Source organism: Eptesicus fuscus, chromosome 13 (genome assembly GCF_027574615.1).
Source record: "Eptesicus fuscus isolate TK198812 chromosome 13, DD_ASM_mEF_20220401, whole genome shotgun sequence".
NCBI lineage: Eukaryota > Metazoa > Chordata > Mammalia > Chiroptera > Vespertilionidae > Eptesicus > Eptesicus fuscus.
In genome coordinates, this window is record NC_072485.1 from 12,363,946 (window position 1) to 12,386,307 (window position 22,362).

A 22,362-nucleotide genomic window follows, 5' to 3' on the forward strand; every position below is an offset into this window, starting at 1 on the left:
AGATCAAGCAAAGGACTTGTATGCATGCATATGAGCATAACCAATGGACACAGCGGGGGGGTGGGGGGAAGGAGAGAAGGGGTCGGGTATGTGCTGGGGGGGAGGGGTGGCCAAAGAGAGGTCAATGGGGAAAAAAGAAGACTTATGTAATACTTTAAACAATAAAAAATTTAAATTAAAAAAAAAAGATTAGAGGTAGGAATCCAGTCAGAAGATGGTAGCAAAAATAAGGAAAGAGATGCTGGTAGTCTAGTCACAATTCTGGGGCCTCCTGTGTTCCCAACACTAGTCTGGGCACTGGGGCTGTAATGAATAAGCCAGGCATAGTCCTTGCCATCAAAGAAATTTTGGTCTAGAGAAAGGGGAGAGAAAATTAAGCAATATCAATATAGGTAAGTGAGATGAAGGTAAAAGGTGCTTCAAAACCACATACTAGTACTAGAGGTTCTTAACTTGACCTCACCTTAGATCAAGTATGTCAAACTCACAGCCCATAGGCCACATGTGGCCCACAAGGAATATTTTTGTGGCCCAGACAATATAACGGTATGTACTAGTAAGAAATATTTTAATAAAAGTTTCGTAACTTAATTTTTACAATATCCTGTTTTACATATTATTAATAACGAAGTAGAACGTTTGCTAATGAGTGATTACTATAATCATGTTGCATTCATTTCCCTCACGCGCCTTACATGCAAGGCGCACCACTTCTCTCCACTAATACTAGCAGCGAATATTTTAGCAATTGATTACCACGTTATTAGTCTTGGACTGACGTGTTTGGTGTGCACAACAGGAAATATTTCACTTTCGGGGAACAAGAAAAATAGGCTTATTAATCTGTGCAGTTATTCAGTGTCTGATAAGTTAATGTTAAAGAAAAAATATTAAGTTTTATTAAAATGTTCTATTATTTTATGTTAACGATTACTTATCTATTTTAGCCCTTTGTATTCAGCATTCTCTATCGAAATAAACCTATGTTTCTATGAAAATTGAAGCTTTTGTTTTTTTGCGGCCCACATAAACTTAAACCTTGTTTATTTGGCCTGTGTTAGCCTTTGAGTTTGAAATGCTTGCCTTAGATGGTCAGAAAATGCTAGAAATAATAGTGGCAATTATTAGAATTAATAATGGCAGTTAGATGAAGAAGAATGGAAAGAGTTAAATGTTTCTAGTAATATGATCAACTATACTATCAAAAATTAAAATGATGAATAAAATGAAAGTACAGAATCGCCCTGGCCAGTGTGGCTCAGCTGGTTGGAGCATCATCCTGTATAGCTAGAACACCTATGGAAGGCAACCGATGGATATTTTCTCTCAGATCAATCTCTCTCTCTCTCTCTCTCTCTCTCTCTCTCTCTCTCTCTCTCTCCCCCTCCCTTCCCCTCTCTCTAAAATCAATAAGCATATCCTCAGGTGATAATTATTTTTAAGTACAGAATCTCAAAGGACAAAATTTAAGTTAACAGTTAACTTAGAAGGATAAGCACAACCATAAGGGTTGTACTTCTTTGCACCAAAAAGATTCTGTCATGTCAGCGACAACATTTCACAGTATCTATAATCAAGGAATTTCTTCCAGTGATCTCATCTAGACACTCAGAGAAACACATCAGTTCCTCAACAGGATAAAAAAGGCTGGAATTACATACTAAGGAGGACAAATGACAACAGGCTAGACAAAATATGAGGTACTATCTGAATATATACAAATAAAAAAGGACTGGATTATAAAGAACTACTATAACAGTAAGAAAACTCAAGAAAAATATAAGCAAAAAACATAAACAAGCAGTTCATAGTATAAGAAATCTGAATGACCAAAAAACATAAAAAGGTCCCTCAATGTAATCAGATGCATATAAAACACTAATATACCATCTCTGACCTATTAATCAGCATGACAAAAATTTTAAAGTTTGAAAATACAGATACTTCGTATAGTAAAAGAGCATACACTGTTTGGACAGTATAAAATATTGTAATCTCTTTGTAAGTACACGCAGTCCTCAGGTTATGTCGGACTCGACTTAATGTCATTTCGTGGTTACATTGCCATCTCCCATTTACAGTATTTATAAAAAAAAAGTTCCATCATTTTGATGTATGTACATATGCGCTTTATGTTTTTTATTATTTACTAGTGACCCAGTGCACAAAATTCGTGCACATTAAAAAGGGATTAATTAGAGGAAATAATTAATATTGCTATTTGCCCTTTCTCTATAATAGAAGTGTCAGAGATGAAAGAAAATTAGTAAAATGTATATGAAAACCTTCCTCCTGTCAGAGTCTGGGGCTCACCACAGGACCCAGAGTCAAGTCCCCACCCACCCACATACACCTCAAATTGCGTGAGACCCAGACCCGGCTGCCCCCCCCCCCCCCCCCCCGCCATTGGGCTAGATCCAGACCCGGCCAGTCCCACCCTTGTCAAGCCCTGCCGGGCAGGGGATGTAGCCTCAGGTCCCATGGCCCAGCGCCAGGACGGGAGGAATGACCTGAGGTCCCCCAGCCCAGACTGGGGCAGGGGGCATGACTTGAGGTCCTCCGTCAAGCCCCGCCAGATAGAGGACAAGATCCCGTCAAGCCCCACTGGGTGGGGGGCTTGGCCTGAGGTCCCCCATCAAGCCCCACCAGGCGGGCCATCAAGCCCCACTGGGCAGGGGTGCAGCCTGAGTTCCCCCAACCCAGCACTGGGGGTGCACCCTGAGGTCCCCCATCAAGCACCGCTAGGTGGGGGGCATGGCCTGAGGACCCGTCAAGCCCAGCCAGGCAGGGGGGGCGCAGCCTGAGGTCCCCTGGCGCGGTGCTGGGGCGGGAGGCGCGGCCTGAGGTCCCCTGTCAAGCCCCACCTGGTGGGGGAGCGCGACCTGAGGTCCCCCGGCCTGGCGCTGGGGCGGGGGGAGCAGCCTGAGGTCCGCTAGCCCAGCACCAGGACGGGAAGCACATCTTGAGGTTCCCCCGTCAAGCCCTGCCGGGTGCGGGGTGTGGCCTGAGGTCCCCTGTCAAGCCCTGCCTGGGTGGGGGGGGCGTGGCCTGAGGTCATGTCAAGCCCCACAGGGGCGGGGGAGGGCGTAGCCTCAGGCCCCTACTGATTGCTCATTAAGGCTCCTCATGGGAACTTGGCCTCAGCTGTGGGTGGAGCCATCTTTGTGATGGAGTGAGGGTCAATTAGCATATTCCCTTTTTATTAGATAGTATTTACCGCAAGTAAAGGTCAGGAATTGTTATCCTTCTTTTAAATTATTTTTACTGTTTCACTTCATTACTGCTGTGTATGTGCTCCGTGTCAGTGACATAGGTGCTTATGTAGGTGGGTTCTGACATACGATGAAAATCAAGTTATATCGCGCCTTAGGAACAGATCTCCAATGTAACCTGAGGACTGCCTGTATTTATAAAAGACTAGAGGCCCGGTGCACAAAATTGGTGCACTGGGGGGTGAGGGGTCCATCAGCCCAGCCTGCGCCCTCTCGCAGTTCGGGATCCCTTGCAGGATGTCTGTCTGCCGGCTTAGGTCCGATATCCCCCAGGGATCGGGCCTAAGCCGGCAGTCGGACATTCCTCTCGCAGCCCGGGATATCTCTCCCAGTCTGGGACCCCTCACTCCTGCCCGCCTGCCTGCTCGCTGCTCCTTACCGCTCGGCTCACTGTTCCTTAGCGCTGCCATGGAGGCAGGAGAGGCTCCTGCCACCACCACTATGCTCGCCAGCCATGAGCCCAGCTTCTGGTTGAGTGGCACTCCCCCTGTGGGAGTTCACTGACCACCAGGAGGCAGCTCTTGCATTAAGCGTCAGCCCCCTAGTGGTCAGTGCACATCATAGCAACCAGTCGTTCCGCTGTTCAGTCCATTTGCATATTAGGGTTTTATTATATAGGATGGGTGCATACTGAAAGGGTTAAAGAGAATAAAACAGGACAGAGAAAAACTTATTGTGCTTAACAGATATCTTGTAGAAAGCTTGCAGCCTTGAGTACCCCATAGATCAGATAACCAGAAGACACCTGGTGGCGGGAGGAACGAAAGACCAGACCCTTATGTCAGTCTAACTGCTTGCCGCCAGCAATAGCTGATAAAAGTCTTCTACCTCCCTGCACTCCCCACTGACTCAGCCCGTCTGCACCCAGGCGCCTGAAATAAAAGCTTTTTTGATACATTACAGCCTCATGTCATAGGTGCACGATCCCAGCCCACTCCGTACCTTTCACATACTTTATAACTTAGTAACTTCACTTTAAGATATTCACCATAGCAAAATTTGCACACATATACATGAGAAAAAAATACATTGTTCATATGGAAAATGCAATAATCAGTAAATAAGTAATACAAGAATAAACTCTGTGTTTCAAGTATTCCCAACTGCAAAACCTACTTTTGCCCCACCATGTATGTAAGGACCTTCATTTAGCACTGTTTGTAGTAGTGAAAAACAGCAAACAATGTAAATGTACAGTCATCCAGAATAAATGGCTATTTACAGTATGTCACAGACAAGAAAGACTATACAGTGATTAAAAGGAATGAAATAAAAATAAAATATATCAACACAAATCCATCTCTAAAACACTCTCATGCCTTCTAGTCAAGATGGCTCATTAAGCTGCCAATGATCACAACCTCCCTGCTCAGGACAAACAGAAAAGAGACACAAAATATAAAACACACTTGAGTTCAGAACAAGATAAATAATTCTGTGGCCTAGAAAAGAACATAAATGCAAAGCAGTAAGCAGAACTGAAGCTACAGGTCCACTGGGCTCTATGTGCAAGCAGAAACTGATAGTCCTCAGTTCAATTTACCTATACTAATAAAAGGGTAATATGCTAATTAGACCAGAAGACCTTCCAGGAGACCTTCCGACATCCTCCCGGACAAAGCCATGGTGGCAGGGCCAAGGCAAAGGCAGTTAGGGGCGATCAGGCCAGGAGGGGAGAGCAGTTGGGGACAAGCAGGCGGGTGGGGGGGGGGCAGTTGGGGGCAAGCAGGCCAGCATGGGGGCAGTTGGGAACTATCAGGCTGGCTGGGGGGGGGGGGGGGGAGTTGGGGGCAAGCAGGCCAGCATGGGGGGCAGTTGGGAACTATCAGGCTGGCGGAGGGGGAGTTGGGGGCTAGCAGGTAGGTAGGGGGCAGTTTGGGGCGAGCAGGCCAGCAGGGGGGGACGTTGGGGGCAATCAGACCGTCGGGGGCGGGGGGGACAGTTGGGAGCAATCAGGCTGGCAAGGGGGGCAGTTGGGGGCGAGCAGGTCGGCAGGCAGAGTGGTTAGGGGTGATCAGGCAGGCAGGCAGGTGAGTGGTTAGGAGCCAGCAGTCCCGGATTGCGAGAGGGATGTCCGACTGCTGGTTTAGGCCAGATCAGGCCTAAACCAGCAGTCGGACATCCCCCAAGGGGTCCCAGATTAGAGAGGGTGGAGGCCAAGCTGAGGGACACCTCCTACCTCCCCCATGCATGAATTTCGTGCACCGGGCCACTAGTATAAGATAAACACTAAATGTGCTCCTGCTAAAACAGGAGAATGAAGCTAGTCTCACCACCAAAGCCAAGGCCTGGGGTGGGGTGATCTCCTGCTTGTAAAAGAAGACTGAAAAGTTGGTACGCATTTCATTAATGCTAGACAGGGTCTATAGGTATGCGCTACAGGTCTATAACCTACAGCACAATGTGGGCATAAGAAGCCCAGAGGACACAGACGCAATCATGAGCACTGATTCTCAAACTTTGTTGTGACCTTTTACCCGGAGGGAGACTGTGTGTGTGTGCCGCATCTGTCTATCTCCAGAACAAAGGAAACAAAATGTATCTTTATTACTAGTACATGCAATACATACTGATACCTTATATTGTTAAATACTGACTGCAATAAATTAATTTCACCATACACATTTTGAAAAACACTAGCCTAGAAAACCAAAGAAATGATATCCTCAAAATCAAGAAGAGATATAAAATCAACATGCTTCACATCAAAGCTTCAGCTAAGGCCATCATCATAGGCTAGGGCTAAATGTTAAGAATATGATGACGTGCAAAAATCAACACACTCAAACTGATGTGCAGATATTTGATAATTGGCTAGTCTCAGTCACTAGTCTCAATGGTTTACTTCTGCACACAACAACCTGAATTCTTACTGAAGCAAAAATAAAAAATTACTTACAGATTATGATCTTCAGAACTAAATCCAGGGATTTAAAGAGCAACAAGGTAAAATCATGGGGAAAAGAATAAGTCTTCTACAATTTCAAAAGTACAAAAAATAAAAAAGCACCTACTATCTATAGAGTTCTATACTAGCTGCTAAGGAAGATACAATATAAACAAAACAGATTCTCAAAAATCTTATAATCTCAGAAGGGAAATAGGATTAAGACTATTAAATTATAGAAAACTACAAGTATTATAAAAGAAAGAGGCAAATACAGTGCTATGGAAATATAAAGAAAGAAGAAATTGATATCAGTCAAGAGAAATAGGAAGAATTTCATAGTATACTAGAGGCCTGGTGCATGAAATTTGTGCACGGGAGAGGGGTCCCTCAGCCTGGCCTGCACCCTCTCCAATCTAGGACCCCTCGGGGGATGTCCAACTGCCTCTCGCAATCTGGGACTGCTGGCTCCTAACCGCTTGCCTGCCTGCCTGCCTGCCTGATCGCCCCTAACCACCTCTGCCTGCCTGCCTGATTGCCCCTACCCACCTCTGCCTGCCTCATCGCCCCTAACCACCTCTACCTGCCTGCCTGATCGTCCCTAACTGCTCCCTGCTGACCTAATCTCCCCTAACTGCCTCTGCCTCTCCCTGCACCCAGGACCCAGGATTCCCTCCTCCAGCTGGTTGCAGGCACCCAGGACCCAGGCCGGCTTCACCCGGGCCAGCCGCAGCCACAGGGGACCATGGGCAGGCAGCTTTGCCTGGGTTGCAACTGCAGGCACCTGGGACCACGGGACACGTGGCTTGTCCCTCTCCCGGGCCGCAGCCTGGCTGGTCCCTATTCCTCTCTCGCGAGCTCATTTGTGCCTGGCTGGTCCCCATTCCTCTCTCCCCAGTGTTGAGTGTCTGAGCATTAAGCGTGATGACCTGAGGGCGTGATGACCATTTGCATATTAGCTCTTCATTATATAGAATACTGAAGGATAAACAAGATGTAGACATTCAGAGACAGAGGGAATTGACTTAGAAAGAATCAGATGAATAAAAATTCAGAGACAGGAATTTGCAGAGAAATGAAGGAAAGTCATTAACCTAGTTTGGTTGAGGTACAAATTACTTAAGAGAAAGAGCTCAAACTAATATGTTTGGACTGTATTTGCAGGCAACTTTTGGGGAGGGTTTTAAAAGAGAACAAAAAAAAACTGCAGCACCTTTTTTTATTTCCATCCAGGCCCTGAACAAGTTAAAAATTACAATAAAAAGCACAGAAGATTAAAAAAAAAGAAAATTACCTTTATTGTTGATAAAGGCTAAATTGGAAGAGAATTTTTCTTTCCGTGAAAGCCAAATAGGCCTGTTAACTGACCCCAGCACACTTCCCAAGTATTGACAGCACTGAACAATCCCTACATGTTCTCTGTAGGGAGCCTGTCCCACAAGCAGGAAAGGCAGAACTAAGCAAAGTATGCCCAGTGTATTCTTTCCAAATTCAAAATAGATCATTTACTCCATGTTGTCAAGGACAGAATGAGAAAAAGGGGTGGCATGAAATACCACTAGTGGAGCTAGTTCCATCAGAATTTACATTAGAAATGGCAAAGACAAATTTTCTTTAACTGAATCCCTGAAGACTTCTAAAAAGAATACCATAATCAAAGCTGTACTTTGAAAAAATTAACCTGACATCAGCTGCAAGATGCTGAAAAACAAAGAGATTATTGTAATTGCCCAGGCAAGAGTGACTTAGAGACTGAACCATAATATCTAACCTTAAACGGTTCTTAGTTCCAGGGACTGTCCTCAGTTCACTACAGATACTAACTCAACTCCAGTATGGATGAGATAAATGAGGCTCAGAGAGGGAAGACATACATCTAAAAAGTGGCATTCTAACTACAGCAGTAGCAACAGAAATTAAAAAGATGACACAGATGCAAAAGACAAAAAATACACAGCAAATGAGATCAATACAAGCTGCTTTAATTAAATCAGGAAAGTTTATAAAAGAATTTGTAAGAAAAAGACATGTAAATTTAGAAAACCTGAAACTCAAATCTGGAAAATTGGTACAATAAGCAACACAAATGAAACCAAGAGCTGGTTCTTTGAAAGGATAAACAAGAGTGATGAGCCATTAGCCAGACTCATCAAGAAACAAAGAGAGAGGAACCAAATAAATAAAATCAGAAATGTAAGCAGACAAGTAACCACTGACACCACAGAAATACAAAGGAAAATACTAGGAACAACTATATGCCAGCAAGCTGGACAATGTGGATGAAATAGACAAATTCCTAGAAAAATACAATCTCCCAAAACTGAATCAGGAAGAAGCAGAAAACCTGAACAGGCCAATAACAAAATGATGAAATAGAAGCACCACTCCAGTAGCTCCCTCTGCTGCCCCGCTTCCCCTCATAGCAGGTTTCACGCCACTGTGCGCCTGCATATACAAATTAACCTCCATCTTTGTTGGGTTAATTTGCATACTCACTCTGATTGGCTGTGGGTGTAGCAGAGTGATGGTTAATTTGCATGTTTCTCTTTTATTAGGTAAGATTTCTAAGAAAATCTAATCACTATTTAAATCTATTAATATTTGTTCTATTGTTTGATACGGAGAACAGGCCTGAATATCAGCAAAACGTAAGACCACAAGTCAACAAAGACTAGCAAAGCAGAATGTCAATCCTCTTAAGTAGCACAGCATTATTTCAGAAACAAGTACATATGTAATGTCAATGGGTAAGATCAACTTCTAGATTTCACACAGCTTCCCTTTCTTGCTCCACTATTTACTGATTACCCCCCTATTATACTATCCCTTTTTCTTTTTGTGCAGAAAGTCCCAACTCCTTCAGGTCTAACTCAGAAATAAAGACATTTTACAGACCTTAGTCAAAATATTCCAAAAACCCTTAGCTTCCAATGTTCCTTATGGATAGCTGCTTAATTATCAGTCAATATAATTAACTACACCTACATTTTCAGAATGAAAATTAAACTGGAAAAAAAATCACTGATCATTTTTATTATCACTCTTTCATATTTTTCCTTTATTAGTCCCTCTATGCTGCACCCCAAGTAAATTCTTAGACTCCTCTTTTTCACTAATTCTCTCTTCAGCTGTATTCAATATGTTGTTTAACCATACTGACTTTCTGATTTCAACTGTAATAATTTTTATTTCTATAAGCTCTTATTGATTCTCAAATCTGTCTCCTAATCTTTCACTCATATTTTCTGTACCTGTTATTATATAAAGCTCTTCAATATTCCAACAGATAAAGGTTTCTGCTGTTAATTGTTTCAGATTAACTCTTATTCATGGTCAATCCTTGTATTTTCATGTATTTTATGATTTTAGATTGTGAGCATACATTCCATAGCACTTATTTCTGGGAAACATATGATGTGTAAATTGACAGTGTGATCCTCCTCCAGAAAGGACTGGTGGTTACTTCTGCCAAGCACTTCAAGGCACTACCAACTCAAGAATACTTTAAAATAAATTCTCACCTGAAAGGTTTCAGATCACACAGGTAGCACAGTTCAAGCCCTAAATCCTTATGAATCCAAGCCATAAATCAAACTCAATTATTACTCAACTAAATTGCCCAGATTTATAAATCTAGTATACTTTTAAACTTACTTCCTACAGAAAACTTATTTTAAAAGAACTTATAATTCACAGTTGTTACCACTAATTTTTTATAAAATACCACAAAAAAATAATATCTTAAAGTAAAACTGCATTCTTATAAATATTTTATTGGTTTATTGAGGCAAATTAGAAAGTTAAAGTATTTTAAGTATCTTACCTGTTCAAGTGCTTGAGTTTTTGCTTGCTCTATTTTCTTTTTTGTTTCTTTTTCAGCTTTGAGTGATGATGATGACACAGTTTTAACAGACATAAAATCAACAGTCATCCACTCATCCCTCTGTATAAAAAAAGTCATTTTGATCTAAATTAATTAAAAGTTTATACTAAACACTTAGTAGAAAAGAGTAGGCACTTTGGAGGCAGCTGAACCTAGATTAAATCCTACATGAATATTTAACTTAAAGCAAGTTTCTTAGTCTCTCTAAGCTTTATTCTCTCCCCTGTAAAATAGAATAAAACCCCTACTTTTCAAGACTGTTTTAGGCATAAACAAGAAAACAAGTTTAAGGCATCCAGATCAGAGTCTGACACACAACAGACACTCCAACATTAGTTCCTTTTCACCATTCTTTCTTCCCTGTGGCTGATAGTGCATCAATAGCATTCTTCCTCACGCAAATGAACAATAACCCAAAATCTGTGAACTAGCCAATTCTAAGTATTGCTATGAGAATTATGACATGAGGAGAAGGAAAAGAAAACTGTGATGAAACTCTATGCACGGTAGAAAGGTCAGATAAAGGTAACAGTACAGGCCTCAAGTACACAGGAGAACGTGCCCCTGCTCTTATCAAGAACCAGAGGCAGGAAACTTTCTAGAGCAGTGGTTCTCAACCTTTCTAATGTCGCGACCCTTTAATACAGTTCCTCATGTTGTGGTGACCCCCAACCATAAAATTATTTTCGTTGCTACTTCATAACTGTAATTTTGCTACTGTTATGAATCGTAATGTAAATATCTGTGTTTTCCAAAGATCTTAGGCTCTACAGCAGCGGTTCTCGACCCCTGTGGGTCGCGACCCACAGATTGAGAACCGCTAGCAGGGTCGCCTAAGACCATCGGAAAACACAGATATTTACATTACGATTCATAACAGTAGCAAAATTACAGTTATGAAGTAGCAACGAAAATAATTTTATGGTTGGGGGTCACCACAACATGAGGAACTGTATTAAAGGGTCGCGACATTAGAAAGGTTGAGAACCACTGTTCTAGAGCAGTGGTCAGCAAACTTATTAGTCAACAGAGCCAAATATCAACAGTACAGCGATTGAAATTTCTTGTGAGAGCCAAATTTTTTAAACTTAAACTTCTTCTAACGCCACTTCTTCAAAATAAGACTCGCCCAGGCCGTGGTATTTTGTGGAAGAGCCACATTCAAGGGGCCAAAGAGCCGCATATGGCTCGCGAGCCGCAGTTTGCCCACCATGGTTCTAGAGGAACTAGAACAGAGATAAGCACTTACTTTCTCACAGGAGGAGGAGGGGAGTCTAAAGGCTCAGCAAACAGCATTACTGCCAAAAGTATTTATAAAAGTATATGGTTTTCAAAGTCTAATTTTTCTACCTAATAAATTATAAGCATCTTTCATTTAATATTAATCTATTCTTACTAGTTCACACTTCTTCGTTTAAAATCAGATGGCTTACCCGAATACCTTGGTTGTCTTCTTTTTCTGACTTTTCACCTTTCAGTTTCCAGGCCTTTTCCTTGACAGAAGTCTGGAGTGGAACAGCCTCAACCCACTCCTCTTCAGAGCTCTAAGAATATTTAGCATATAAGTAAATTTTCAAATTTGCATATTTTCATATGAAAATTGTATGCTGTTAAATAGCAGAAATTCAACTTCCTAGAGAAAATTCGTATCCTATAATTCCCCTTTAAACAATTACATTGAAAATATGAAGAACGTGTTAACTATTTAGGAATGTGCTCATGAAGCACCAATCAAATCACTTCTAAGTTCTTAGTAGTATATTAGCAAGCCAAAGAAAAGCCGAACACAGAGATCAGAATACTCAATAGAGAACTCACTTTAACACAGAACTGCAGTTCCTACCCACATCAAGTGGTACTAACATCTTTGCTCATCTGGAACAAAGGAAACACCAAACTAAATGAGTTTGCCTCAAAGTTTCAACTGTTGAGAGTTTTCTAGATGTTAAAAATGCACAGATCTCAGTTAACAGCTAGGCTGGAAAGCATTTTGCTTACTGAGTTTAAATAACAGATTGTTAAATCAACAAAGTGGCATTTAGTCAACATCACCTATGTGCTCAATAGGTTTTGGGTTTTGTTTTCAACAAATATATCCATCAACTCTTCTATGTTAAGTACCAGAATAAGTGTTTTTACATATGCTATCATGTTGACTCCTCAAAACCACCTGACATGAAATACTATTTTGGTTTTACAGATAAGAAATTAAATAACTTTCCCAGGTTACATGGCATCCAAATAGGAAAACCAGGATAGAAGCGTAGGTCTGTCTGGCTCTAAAATCCATTCTTTAGAGCTGTACAACTCAAGTGTAGGAAAGATCCTGGAAATCACCCACTGCAAACCACTTCTTAGTACACAGCAGAGAAACTCTGAAGCCAACGAGGAAAAAGTGGGTTTCCTGAATGAAACCAGTATTCCTTCATTCCACAAAGTTTCTAAAAACTACCTAACTAGAGAACAGAAAAAATGTCTTGTAAAAGGTAAAATCCACATGGTGCAAACATACTTTTGTCTCTGGCATTTCAACTGCCAACTGTTTCCCAAAGCAGAGCAGATTTTATTCATTTATTCATTCATTCATTTATGTATTGTTTTCGATTTAGAGAGAAACCACAGAACTACATATACACTGAGTGGCCAATTATTATGACCACCCCATCAGTACTTCGTTGGGCCACCTTTTGCCTTCAATACTGCAGCGATTCTTCTTGGCATTGACTCCACGAGATGTGGAAAGGTGATGCGAGGAATCTGACACCATGCCTGATGAATAGCTCTGTCCAGTTCTGTGAGATTTGATGGTTGTGGAACCAGCTGCCTGATGGCTCTTTTAACTTCATCCCACAAATGCTCAATTGGATTGAGATCTGGTGATTGTGGGGGCCACCTAAGCAAGGTAAAGTCTCCCTCATGTTCTTGAAACCACTTCTGCACAATACGAGCACTGTGGCATGGCTTATTGGAAGAAGCTATCTCCATTGGGATATGCCATCAACATGATAGGACGAACTTGATCAGCAACGATACTTAGGTATGTTGTGCTATTCATACGTTGTTCCACACGAATTAAAGGGCCCAAATCATGCCAGGAAAACATGCCCCAAACCATAACACTGCCCCCACCAGCTTGAAGGGTTGTATGCATGCATGTGGGGTGCATGCTTTCATGCTGTTTCCGCCAAATTCTCATTCTGCCATCTGCATGATGCAACTGGAAACATGATTCATCGGACCACATGACTTTTTTTCCAATGCTTGACTGTCCAATCCTTGTGTTCCTGTGTGAATTGGAGACATTTTATCTTGGTAACTGCAGACAGCAAAGGTGTTCGAAAGGCTTTCGGCTTCCATATCCCATACGATGCAGTGTACGGCTAATTTGCCTACAAATGTCAGGTGGTCATAATAATCTGGCCACTCAGAGAGAGAGAGAAGAGAGAGAGAGAGAGAGAGAGTGTGTGTGTGTGTGTGTGTGTGTGTGTGTATAGTTAAAATGTTTTAAGATAATCACTATAAATATATTTCTGGTCTACTCATATTTATATTGTCAAATCAGTTTAGAAATACCTGGTTCTTACCACTTTGTGTTAACCATTAAAAAGAGAGTTTAACATAAAAAAATTGGAAGACAAAAATCACATGATCAAATCAACTGACACTGAAAAAGCATTCGACAAATTACAACACCTGTTTTTCTTAAAAACTCTCAGCAAAGTTGGAATAAAACAGTGATGGGCAACCTTTTGAGCTTGGTGTGTCAAACTTTGCCAAAAAACTGAGCATAACTCGGGTAGTGTGTCACTTTGAGGAAAAAACATTATTTCGCAAATGTTTCATCCTCGGCATGCGGCCGCCTCAGCGGCTGCGTGTCATCAGAAATGGCTACGTGTGTCAGTGCTGACACACGTGTCATAGGTTCGCCATCACTGGAATAAAGGGATCATACCTCAACATAATAAAGGCCATATATGACAAACCTACAGTCAACATCACACTCAATGGACAAAAACTAAAACCAATTCCTCTAAGAACAGGAAAAAGATAGGGATGTATGCTTTCATCACTCTTCTTCAACATTGTACTAGAAGTCCTAGCCACAGCGAACAGACAAGAAAAAAAAGGCATCCAAATTGGAAAGGAGGAAGTAAAACTCTCACTAATTGCAGATGACATGATATTATACATAGAAAACCCTAAAGACTCCACCAAAAACCTGCTAGATTTAATAAATGAATTTGGCAACGTAACAGGATACAAAATTAACACCCAGAAATCGATGGCATTTTTATATACCAACTAGAGGCCTGGTGCACGAAAGTTTCCAAACTTTCAGCCCGGCCTGCACCCTCTCCAACCCGGGACCCCTCGGGGGATGTCCAACTGCCTCTCGCAATCCATGACCGCTGGCTCCTAACCGCCCGCCTGCCTTTCTGCCTGATCGCCCCTAACCCTCTGCCTGCCAGCCTGCCTGCCTGATCGCACCTAACCACCTCTGCCTGCCTGCCTGATTGCCCCTCACTGCTCTCCTACCGGCCTGATTGTCCCTAACTGCTCCCATGCTGGCCTGATCACCCCTAACCGCCTCCGCATCGCCCCACACCCGGGACCCAGGATTTCCTCCTCCAGCCGGTTGCAGGCACCTGGGACCTGAGCTTCCCTCCCTCTGGCCAGCTGCAGGCACCCAGGACCCGGGCCGGCTTCACCCAGGCCGGCTGCAGCTGCAGGAGCCTGGGACCGCAGGGTGGGCAGCTTGTCCCTTTCCCAGGCTGCAGCCACAGGCGCTGGCACCCGGGAAGACGGAGCAGGCGGCTTGTCCCTCTCCCGGGCCACAGGTGCAGGCGCAGCCGCTGGCGCCCAGGACCGTGAGGCAGGCAGTTTGTCCCCCTCCCAGGCCACAGCCCCAGTCACTGATGCTTGGGACCGCGGGGAAGGCAGCTTGTCCCTCTCCTGGGCTGCAGCCTGGCTGGTCCCCATTCCTCTCTTGTGAGCTCATTTGTGCCTGGCTGGTCCCCATTCCTCCCTCCCCAGTGTTGTGTCTGAGCCGTTATGGCGTAACAGCGTGAGGGCGTGACAACCATTTGCATATAAGCTCTTTATTATATAGGAGGATATACTGGCTACTTGACAAAACTATTCAGTTGTATTTCTCACTATGCAGTTGTATTTCTCACCTCATTCTCATGTAAGATAGGCTTGGTCACACCCAACTGCCCTCCTCTGCAGGCCTGGTCACCCCCAACTTCCCTCCCCTGCCGGCCTGATCTCACCCCCAACTGCCCTCCCCTGCCAGCCATCTTGTGGCAGCCATCTTGTGGTGGCCATCTTGTGATGACGTGAGGGCGGCCATCTTGTGGTGGCCATCCTGTGGCAGCCATCTTGTGGCGATGCCACGCAAGGGCGTCCCACGACGCCACCTAGGCTTTTATTTATAGGATATTCTACTTTAAGGACTTAAATATTAATTTCTATGAAAAAACAAATAGGGATAAGACTCGCAATGCCTCGGAACTCCTTTCCCTTACTTGTACAGTACTCCTCTGCTTCTCCTAATTTTCCAACTGCTTCTGTTTAGTGTCCTTTCTTGGCTTCTCAGTGCTGGTGTTCTTCTTTCTTTTCAGTTTCCCTAGGCAATTCCTTTATCCTAATGGCTTCAATAAGCAATGACTCCCAAATCTCATCTCCCTCTTCTTACCTTTCTATCTCCTGAATATTTCCAAGTAGATGTTTCTCAGGCATTTTCATATCCTAACTAGTATTATTTTTTTAATTTCTCATATATTTTAAGTTTCCATATATTATTTCTTTAAAGAAAATTTTCTCAAGTAGATGCTTGAATAGTTTTAGCATATACTTACTGATGAACTATCAGATGACTCATTGTTTTTTTCATACTTCTGTTCCTTGCTCTTTTTTTTCTTCTCTTTCTTTACTTTTTTTGAATGCTTGTCTTTTTTCTTCTTTTTCTTCACAGAGTGTTCCTATAAATAATCATTTTGAAAAAGTAAGAAGGGAATTAAATTTTATCTTACCTTAAAAGGAAGTATTTTAAGGGGAAAAAATTCTATGTTGTAAAAATCTTTAAATTTTTCAGAAAATGAGACAAGAAACATGACAAAATGAATAAAATATTCAAAGAAACCTTAACATGCTTCTATAATATACGCAGTACTAATAAATCATAGAGCTATCTTATCAAAACTAAGTGAAGTTTTAATTTATTTGCAGATTCATTTCACAGATATAATCAAATAAACATATATATGCAAACATATCTATGTATGTATGCATATATCCTTCTATAGCCCCAAAGAATTTATAGAAGACTAGAGGCCCGATGCACGAAGATTCGTGCAAGAATGGGCCTTCCTTCTCCTGGCTGCCAGCACTGCCTTTGCTCTGGCTGGAGCCACCTTTTCGCTCCAGCCTGGAGCCCCCTTTCCAGAGCCGCCTTTCTGCCTTCCCATGCTGCCCAGAGGCTCAGAGCGACTGGGGCACTGGGCGCTTGCATGTGCAAATTAACCCGCAATCTTTGTTGGGTTAATTTGCATACTCACTCCTGATTGGCTGGTGGGTGTTGCAAAGGTACGGTCAATTTGCATCTTACTCTTTTATTAGTGTAGATTATTAGGCCATTTAAAATATAACAAGATGGCATAAATTAAAATTATGGAAAGAGAAAACAAGTATTGAGACAAAACAAAACAAGACATGACATTAAGTTTAAAATGCATCAGCTTGCTACAAGCGGGTCAGAAATTTGAAGTTAAGCTTTCTATCAGTCAATTCAACTAACAAAATCTGTCCAATGTCATAATGTCCAAAATATTAAAATATTTTATTTCTTCCAGAGCTAAAACTATTCTGTAATGCCCACTATGTGATCTTCATTCTGCAACTTTTGAAATAGTCTATAAAGCTGCTCCTCCAATACTGAGTAAATGCAAAAAAAGTCAGACACGTAACAGGTTTACATCAAGTAAACCTATTAGTATTCACCTGTGAGAAGCATTCAATCCGCTCATTCACATCAGGTAGCATCCATGTGTCCTCACCCCGAAGTCGTTTAAGTTCTTTACGCCTTTCTTCCTTCTCAAAATTGGCTTTAGCCTAAAATGAAAGTTGGGGGGGGGGGGGGGGGGAATTAACAGAGTCAACTGCTTTTCATAAAAAAAGTAAAACAAAATCTTCTCTCATCTTCATTCATGTTCTCATGAATCAACTGTCCCTTGCCAGGAATTTGCTTCTATCAAAATGTAGGAAACATTTTAGTAAAAAAAACCTCCCCTTCCACACTACCAATCAAATTACCAATTTCTAATGAATTGAGCTACCAATCAAAGACAGAATCCTGGGACCTAGTCTAGACCCTCCCTTTCCTTAAGCTCCCAACCTAAAGTCTGGCTTGAATCTCTTTCCCCTTCACCATCCAAGTGCTACTGCCTGAGACTTCTGTCACTGATAAGTGACTGACCTCCCAACTTCTATCTGCAATGCCCATAGCCCTCTACCCACCACCCCAAAACACTTAAGGAAGAATCATCTTTCTAAAAACAAATGATCAGATTGCTAATTTCTATTCATCCTTCAACAACAGTCAAATAAAGTAAGTTCTTCCTGGGAGGTTGTTCCTGCCCTTTGATTCTCTCCCCAAATTCCAAAGCTGGGCTTGTCCTTCTCAACCTCTAAGTATCTCTCTATTATAAAATTTATCAGAGCTTACAAACACTACTCCCTCCAAAAACTGCCTGAAATACAAGAGACAAGGGTAAAAAATATTTTATTATTCCTATTATGTTACATATGCAGAAACCAAAGAACACTGACCTTTCACTTGTCCAATATTAACCATCCACTCTTCTCCCCCCACCCCTTTCAAATCTGGCTGTCGTCATTATGCCTTCTCTTGTTTCCTCTACCTGCTCCTTCTCATGAGCACTTAAATCCGTTTAAAATCTTCTATCTCCAAACAAAGAAAAATAAAAACCCTCACTTGTACTCTATGATGATCTCCCCTTCATTGCCACATTTCTTACCTCTTTTCAGATAATTCAATACAATTTACTTCCTCCATTCTCTCCATCTTGATGAGAAATACAGTGTTCCTCAACCTTTTTCCAGGAGCTAAATTTTCTGGGTCTCTGCTGTCAACCCTCGTTGGGATCAGTAAGGGTATACAATAAGCCAGGAATTGATACCAATAGTAAGGCAGCATGAAACGGTCAAACACAATTTGCTCCAATGCGTCTTACATGTGTTCCTGAACATGGAAATTTTCATTTCACAGCAGGAGCGAGGGCGGGGGCTGTGAAATACGCCGGGGAGACTCGTCTCCAGCAGCGGAGTCCCTGGAAAGGGCGCAGGCTGGGTGCCAGAAATGTCAAGGAAGAACCACGTAAAAGGTAAGGAAACCCAAGAGGACAGAAACAGGGCTTCCTGGAAAGAAAAGGAGCAACCGGAGCCAGCCAGCGCACCGAGGAGACGGGAGATGCCCAAAAGCTCGCGCGCATCCCACAGGGAGAACCCCTTCCGCCCAGATAGATGGCACTGAGGCGGGGAGAGGAGTTCGGGTGGGAGGAGGGCCAGGCCTTAGCTCCCAGAGGCCTCCATTCCCTCAACTCTAAAGGGTTCTAAAAGCCCCAAAACCGAAGTACCTGGCGCAACACCTCGGCCCTGGCGATCCGGGTCTGCTCCTTACGCTCTTCGATACTCCTCGCACTTTCAAATCGACCCCCGGCAGCCGCCATAGTTGTTGACGCCGTAAAGTTAGGAAGCCGTCGCAAAGTCTCAGTTTACGGCTGTCGTAATTTAATAAACAAACAGGACTTCCTACCTGGGAAGGAACAGGCGTGCTCCACCGAGAGAGCATGCGCGGGTCTGAGTGGCCCCTGTGGTTCAGGCGGGTCCCCCCGCCACCGGGTTTCAGGGGGGACGGGAAGACTGCCCTGAGGAACTGCCCTCCTTCGCTTATTGGGGTCCCCCTGGCTAGGATCAATGTCACTGAACATGCACGATACCAACAGCATTCTGACCTATTTCCTCTTAAAATCACCGGAGTAAGGTAGAAACTCACAGAGGTTAAGTCCGTTCCTCTCTCAACTTTTCCACAAAAGCGCCCTTCTCGCCAAAGAATTTCCCCGGCTGGAGGGAGACTGGCCTGAAAGGTAGCCGGCCGGGCACAATTACTTAGAAGATTCGGCATTTTGCTTTGGTGGCTTACCTCCCCCCTCCCAACCACCCCCCACCTCCCCGTATTTGAAAAAGTCATGTGAACTTTGCATTGCCTTCCATAATTCATCGCTGCTTATTTAAACTAAGCCGTCATAAATTTTACAGTTTTTTCTCTAACCTCATATTATTTGCTCACACTTATTCATCCAGCATGTTTCATTACAGTGTGCATTACCTATTTATTTGTGTAGTATTTGTGGTTTTATGTTCCTGTCTCCCAAACTTGAAGTTGCATTAAGAAGACATTCTGAAATATTGATCAAGGGCTTTGAGATTATATTTATAATCATAAAGGTAAAGAAAGCTGGAGAATAATTATAAAGTAGATACCTGAAAGATATTACAAATATAAAGATAATCCAGATTAGGTAAATAGACTTTTTTTTTCCAGGTTTTGTAAAATTGAATTTGTGTTTACAAAAAAACTTTCTCAGGAGTTTCTACTTCACTAATGTATGGCAATCTTTTTTTTATATATATAAATCTTTATTGTTCAGATTATTACAGGTGTTCCTCTCCCCCCACCCCCCCACCCATAGGGCAATCTTAACTTTGAACATGTAATCTTTATTTGCTTACTATATAAACTAGAACGTACTCATATTTTTGTTATAGAAAAGTGAATTTTAATTTACTAATTGACCTTGGGATATTTAATCCACTAACTAACTACATTGACTGATTTTTATCATAAATCAAATGATATTAAAAATCTTTTTCAGATTTTGGGGGGTTTCAGAAAAACATCTGTTCCCCCCTTGCATCAATTATTATGAGGCAAATAAAAATAAATACCAAATCTTCAAAGCAATTATAGCACAACATGCAAAAGTATATGACAAAAACTTTTAAATCCTACTCAAGGCAAAAAGACTAGAACAAATGAAGACGTATACCATGTGCTTGAAGAAAGCTCAACATCATAAAAAAATCAATTGCCCATAAATTAATTTCTAAATACAATGCAATACCAGTAAAAATACCAACAACAAAAAATGTTGGGGTCAAGGAGTGGAACTAGACTGGTTGACAAAGAAAAATGGGTGAACAGCAAGTTGTTTTGACTAGTTTGCGTGTGGCCACACCTGATGGTTTAATTTAGTGAGGGGTATTGTAATAAGGAGCCTGCAGGTAGCTGGTTCAGGTTTGTTGCAGTTGCCGAAGGAATTGGATTGTTTCTTCTTTTCTGCTTTGTAACATTCATCTGTGACTTAAGTCTTCATAGTCACAAGGAATGCACTGCGTTTTTCCACATTTATGCATAGCATCTATAAAGACAAAAACAAGGAATAAGAGGGTATAACAAAGGGCAGAATGTGTATGCCAATTAAGCCTACCCGATTTTTATTGGAAAAAATCATGACTTTTCCTAACATCTAGCCCAGTTTCTTCCATTTAAATCTTATGAACCAGAAGTAGATCACCTGACCACAACCAACTATGAGTCATGAAGATTCCAGGACAGTTACCTTATAGAATAATACTCAAGTAGGAGTGTTTGTCTGAGGCTTCTTTGTGATTAGACTCAGGTTAGGCATCTTGTGCAGAACTATTACACAAGTGTGACGGCTCTCATTGCATCCTATCAACACAGTTTCCATTCGTTCCAATGCTAGTGATGTTAACTCTGATAATTTAAATAAAGTGTGTCTGCCAAACTTCTCCACTACAAAGTTACTTTTTCCTTTTGTAATTAAGTATTTTTTGAAGCAGTTCTTGAAACTATACAAATTCCTCATCAAACTTTCAAATTATTCATTTTTAATATCAGTATGTACTCATTTCTATTTTATTCAGTAGAGTCATTTTTATTCAGAGGGATATACGTCATTATCAATATTTATCTTGATGCTTAAACTGTCCAGGTTTGACCAGTGAGAGCCCCTTCCCTGGCTCTCATCTTTCACATTTTCTATTCCAGATTGGAATCAGTCATGTGGAAAATGATATCTGGATACAATTTTGGCACTTATGGTGTCCTTGCTAAGAGGTGGTCATTATTCTTAGGCAATTAAAATGGACAGAGCTAGTAAATATGTATGTTTTCTAAAGAAAAAAATGTTATGAATTCATACAGGTACTTCCAATTTGATTTTTATTTATCTTTGATTTTGTATTTGTGTTATTACTCATTAAAATTCTGGTTCCTAATGTTATTAGCATAACTTTGTTTTATCCTTGTATCTATATTTTGAAATATATTTATCAAAGTTTCTAATGCCCGGTCAGTGTGGTTCAGTGGTTGAGCGTCACCCCAGGAAACAGGAGGTCAGGGTTTGATTCCAGGTCAGGTGCACCTAATCCCCAGTAGAAGGCATGTAGGAGGCAGTCCATCAATGATTCTCTCTCATCATTGATATTTCTATGTCTCCCTCCCTCTCTCTTCCTCTCTGAAATCAAAAATATATTTAAAAAATAATAATGTTGCCAACAACACAACTAAATGCAATTTGATATTTATTTATGACTAGGGGCCCAGTGTACAAATTCGTGCACCTTGAAAGGAACTGGGCCGCAAGGCTGCAGTGGGCACAGTGGTGGGTCTTGGCCCATCCTCTGAGCCCCTGCCCGGCCCCTCCTGCCGCAGCCCCCGGTCCCCTGTCTGCCAGTAGCCCCGCTCCTGCTGCCACTGCTCCCACATGCTGAGGCGCCAGCCCTGCTCACACCCACTGACAGCACAGAGCAACTGGGGCTGGCGCCAGCAGTGGTTCGAGCAGCAGCTGCTGCCCCAATCATCCCTCAGGAGCGGAGTGAGGTGGAGAAGCCCTCAGGGGCGATCGGGGCAGGCGCCAGACGCTGGCAACAGGTGCAAGTGGCAGCTCCGGCTGCGGGTGTGAGTGGGGCCGGTGCCAGCAGTGGGTGCAAGCGGTGACTCTGGCACCGGCAGCAGGTGTGAGCAGGGCCATCACCGGCAGCGGGTCCGAGCAGCGGCTGAGGTGGAGAAGCCCTGAGGGGCAAACGGGACTGCTTGCACCCACTACGGCTGCTTGCACCCACTAACATATTTGCCAATGCTATCTCCGATAAGGGTCTAATCTCCAAAATTTACAGGGAACTCATACAACTTAACAAAAGGAAGATAAAAA

The 22,362-nt window shown here is 42.5% G+C and overlaps 1 protein-coding gene across 6 annotated transcripts in view; it reads right to left on the reverse strand.

Annotated features, from left to right (window-relative positions):
- CWF19L2 (CWF19 like cell cycle control factor 2) overlaps positions 1-18,812 on the reverse strand; it is a 95,567-nt gene extending 76,755 nt beyond the window's left edge. For 3 of the 6 annotated variants that reach the window (XM_054725238.1, XM_054725239.1, XM_028131996.2), the window contains exons 1-5: positions 18,700-18,812; positions 17,045-17,155; positions 15,904-16,026; positions 11,476-11,586; positions 9,983-10,102 (exon numbers count right to left, since the gene is read on the reverse strand). In XM_054725238.1, the coding sequence (XP_054581213.1) occupies positions 9,983-10,102; positions 11,476-11,586; positions 15,904-16,026; positions 17,045-17,155; positions 18,700-18,792 (558 nt within the window). In that variant the 5' untranslated portion in view covers positions 18,793-18,812. The other 3 variants (XM_054725240.1, XM_054725241.1, XM_054725242.1) reach the window with 3 other exon arrangements.
- Positions 18,813-22,362: the final 3,550 nt, after the last annotated feature.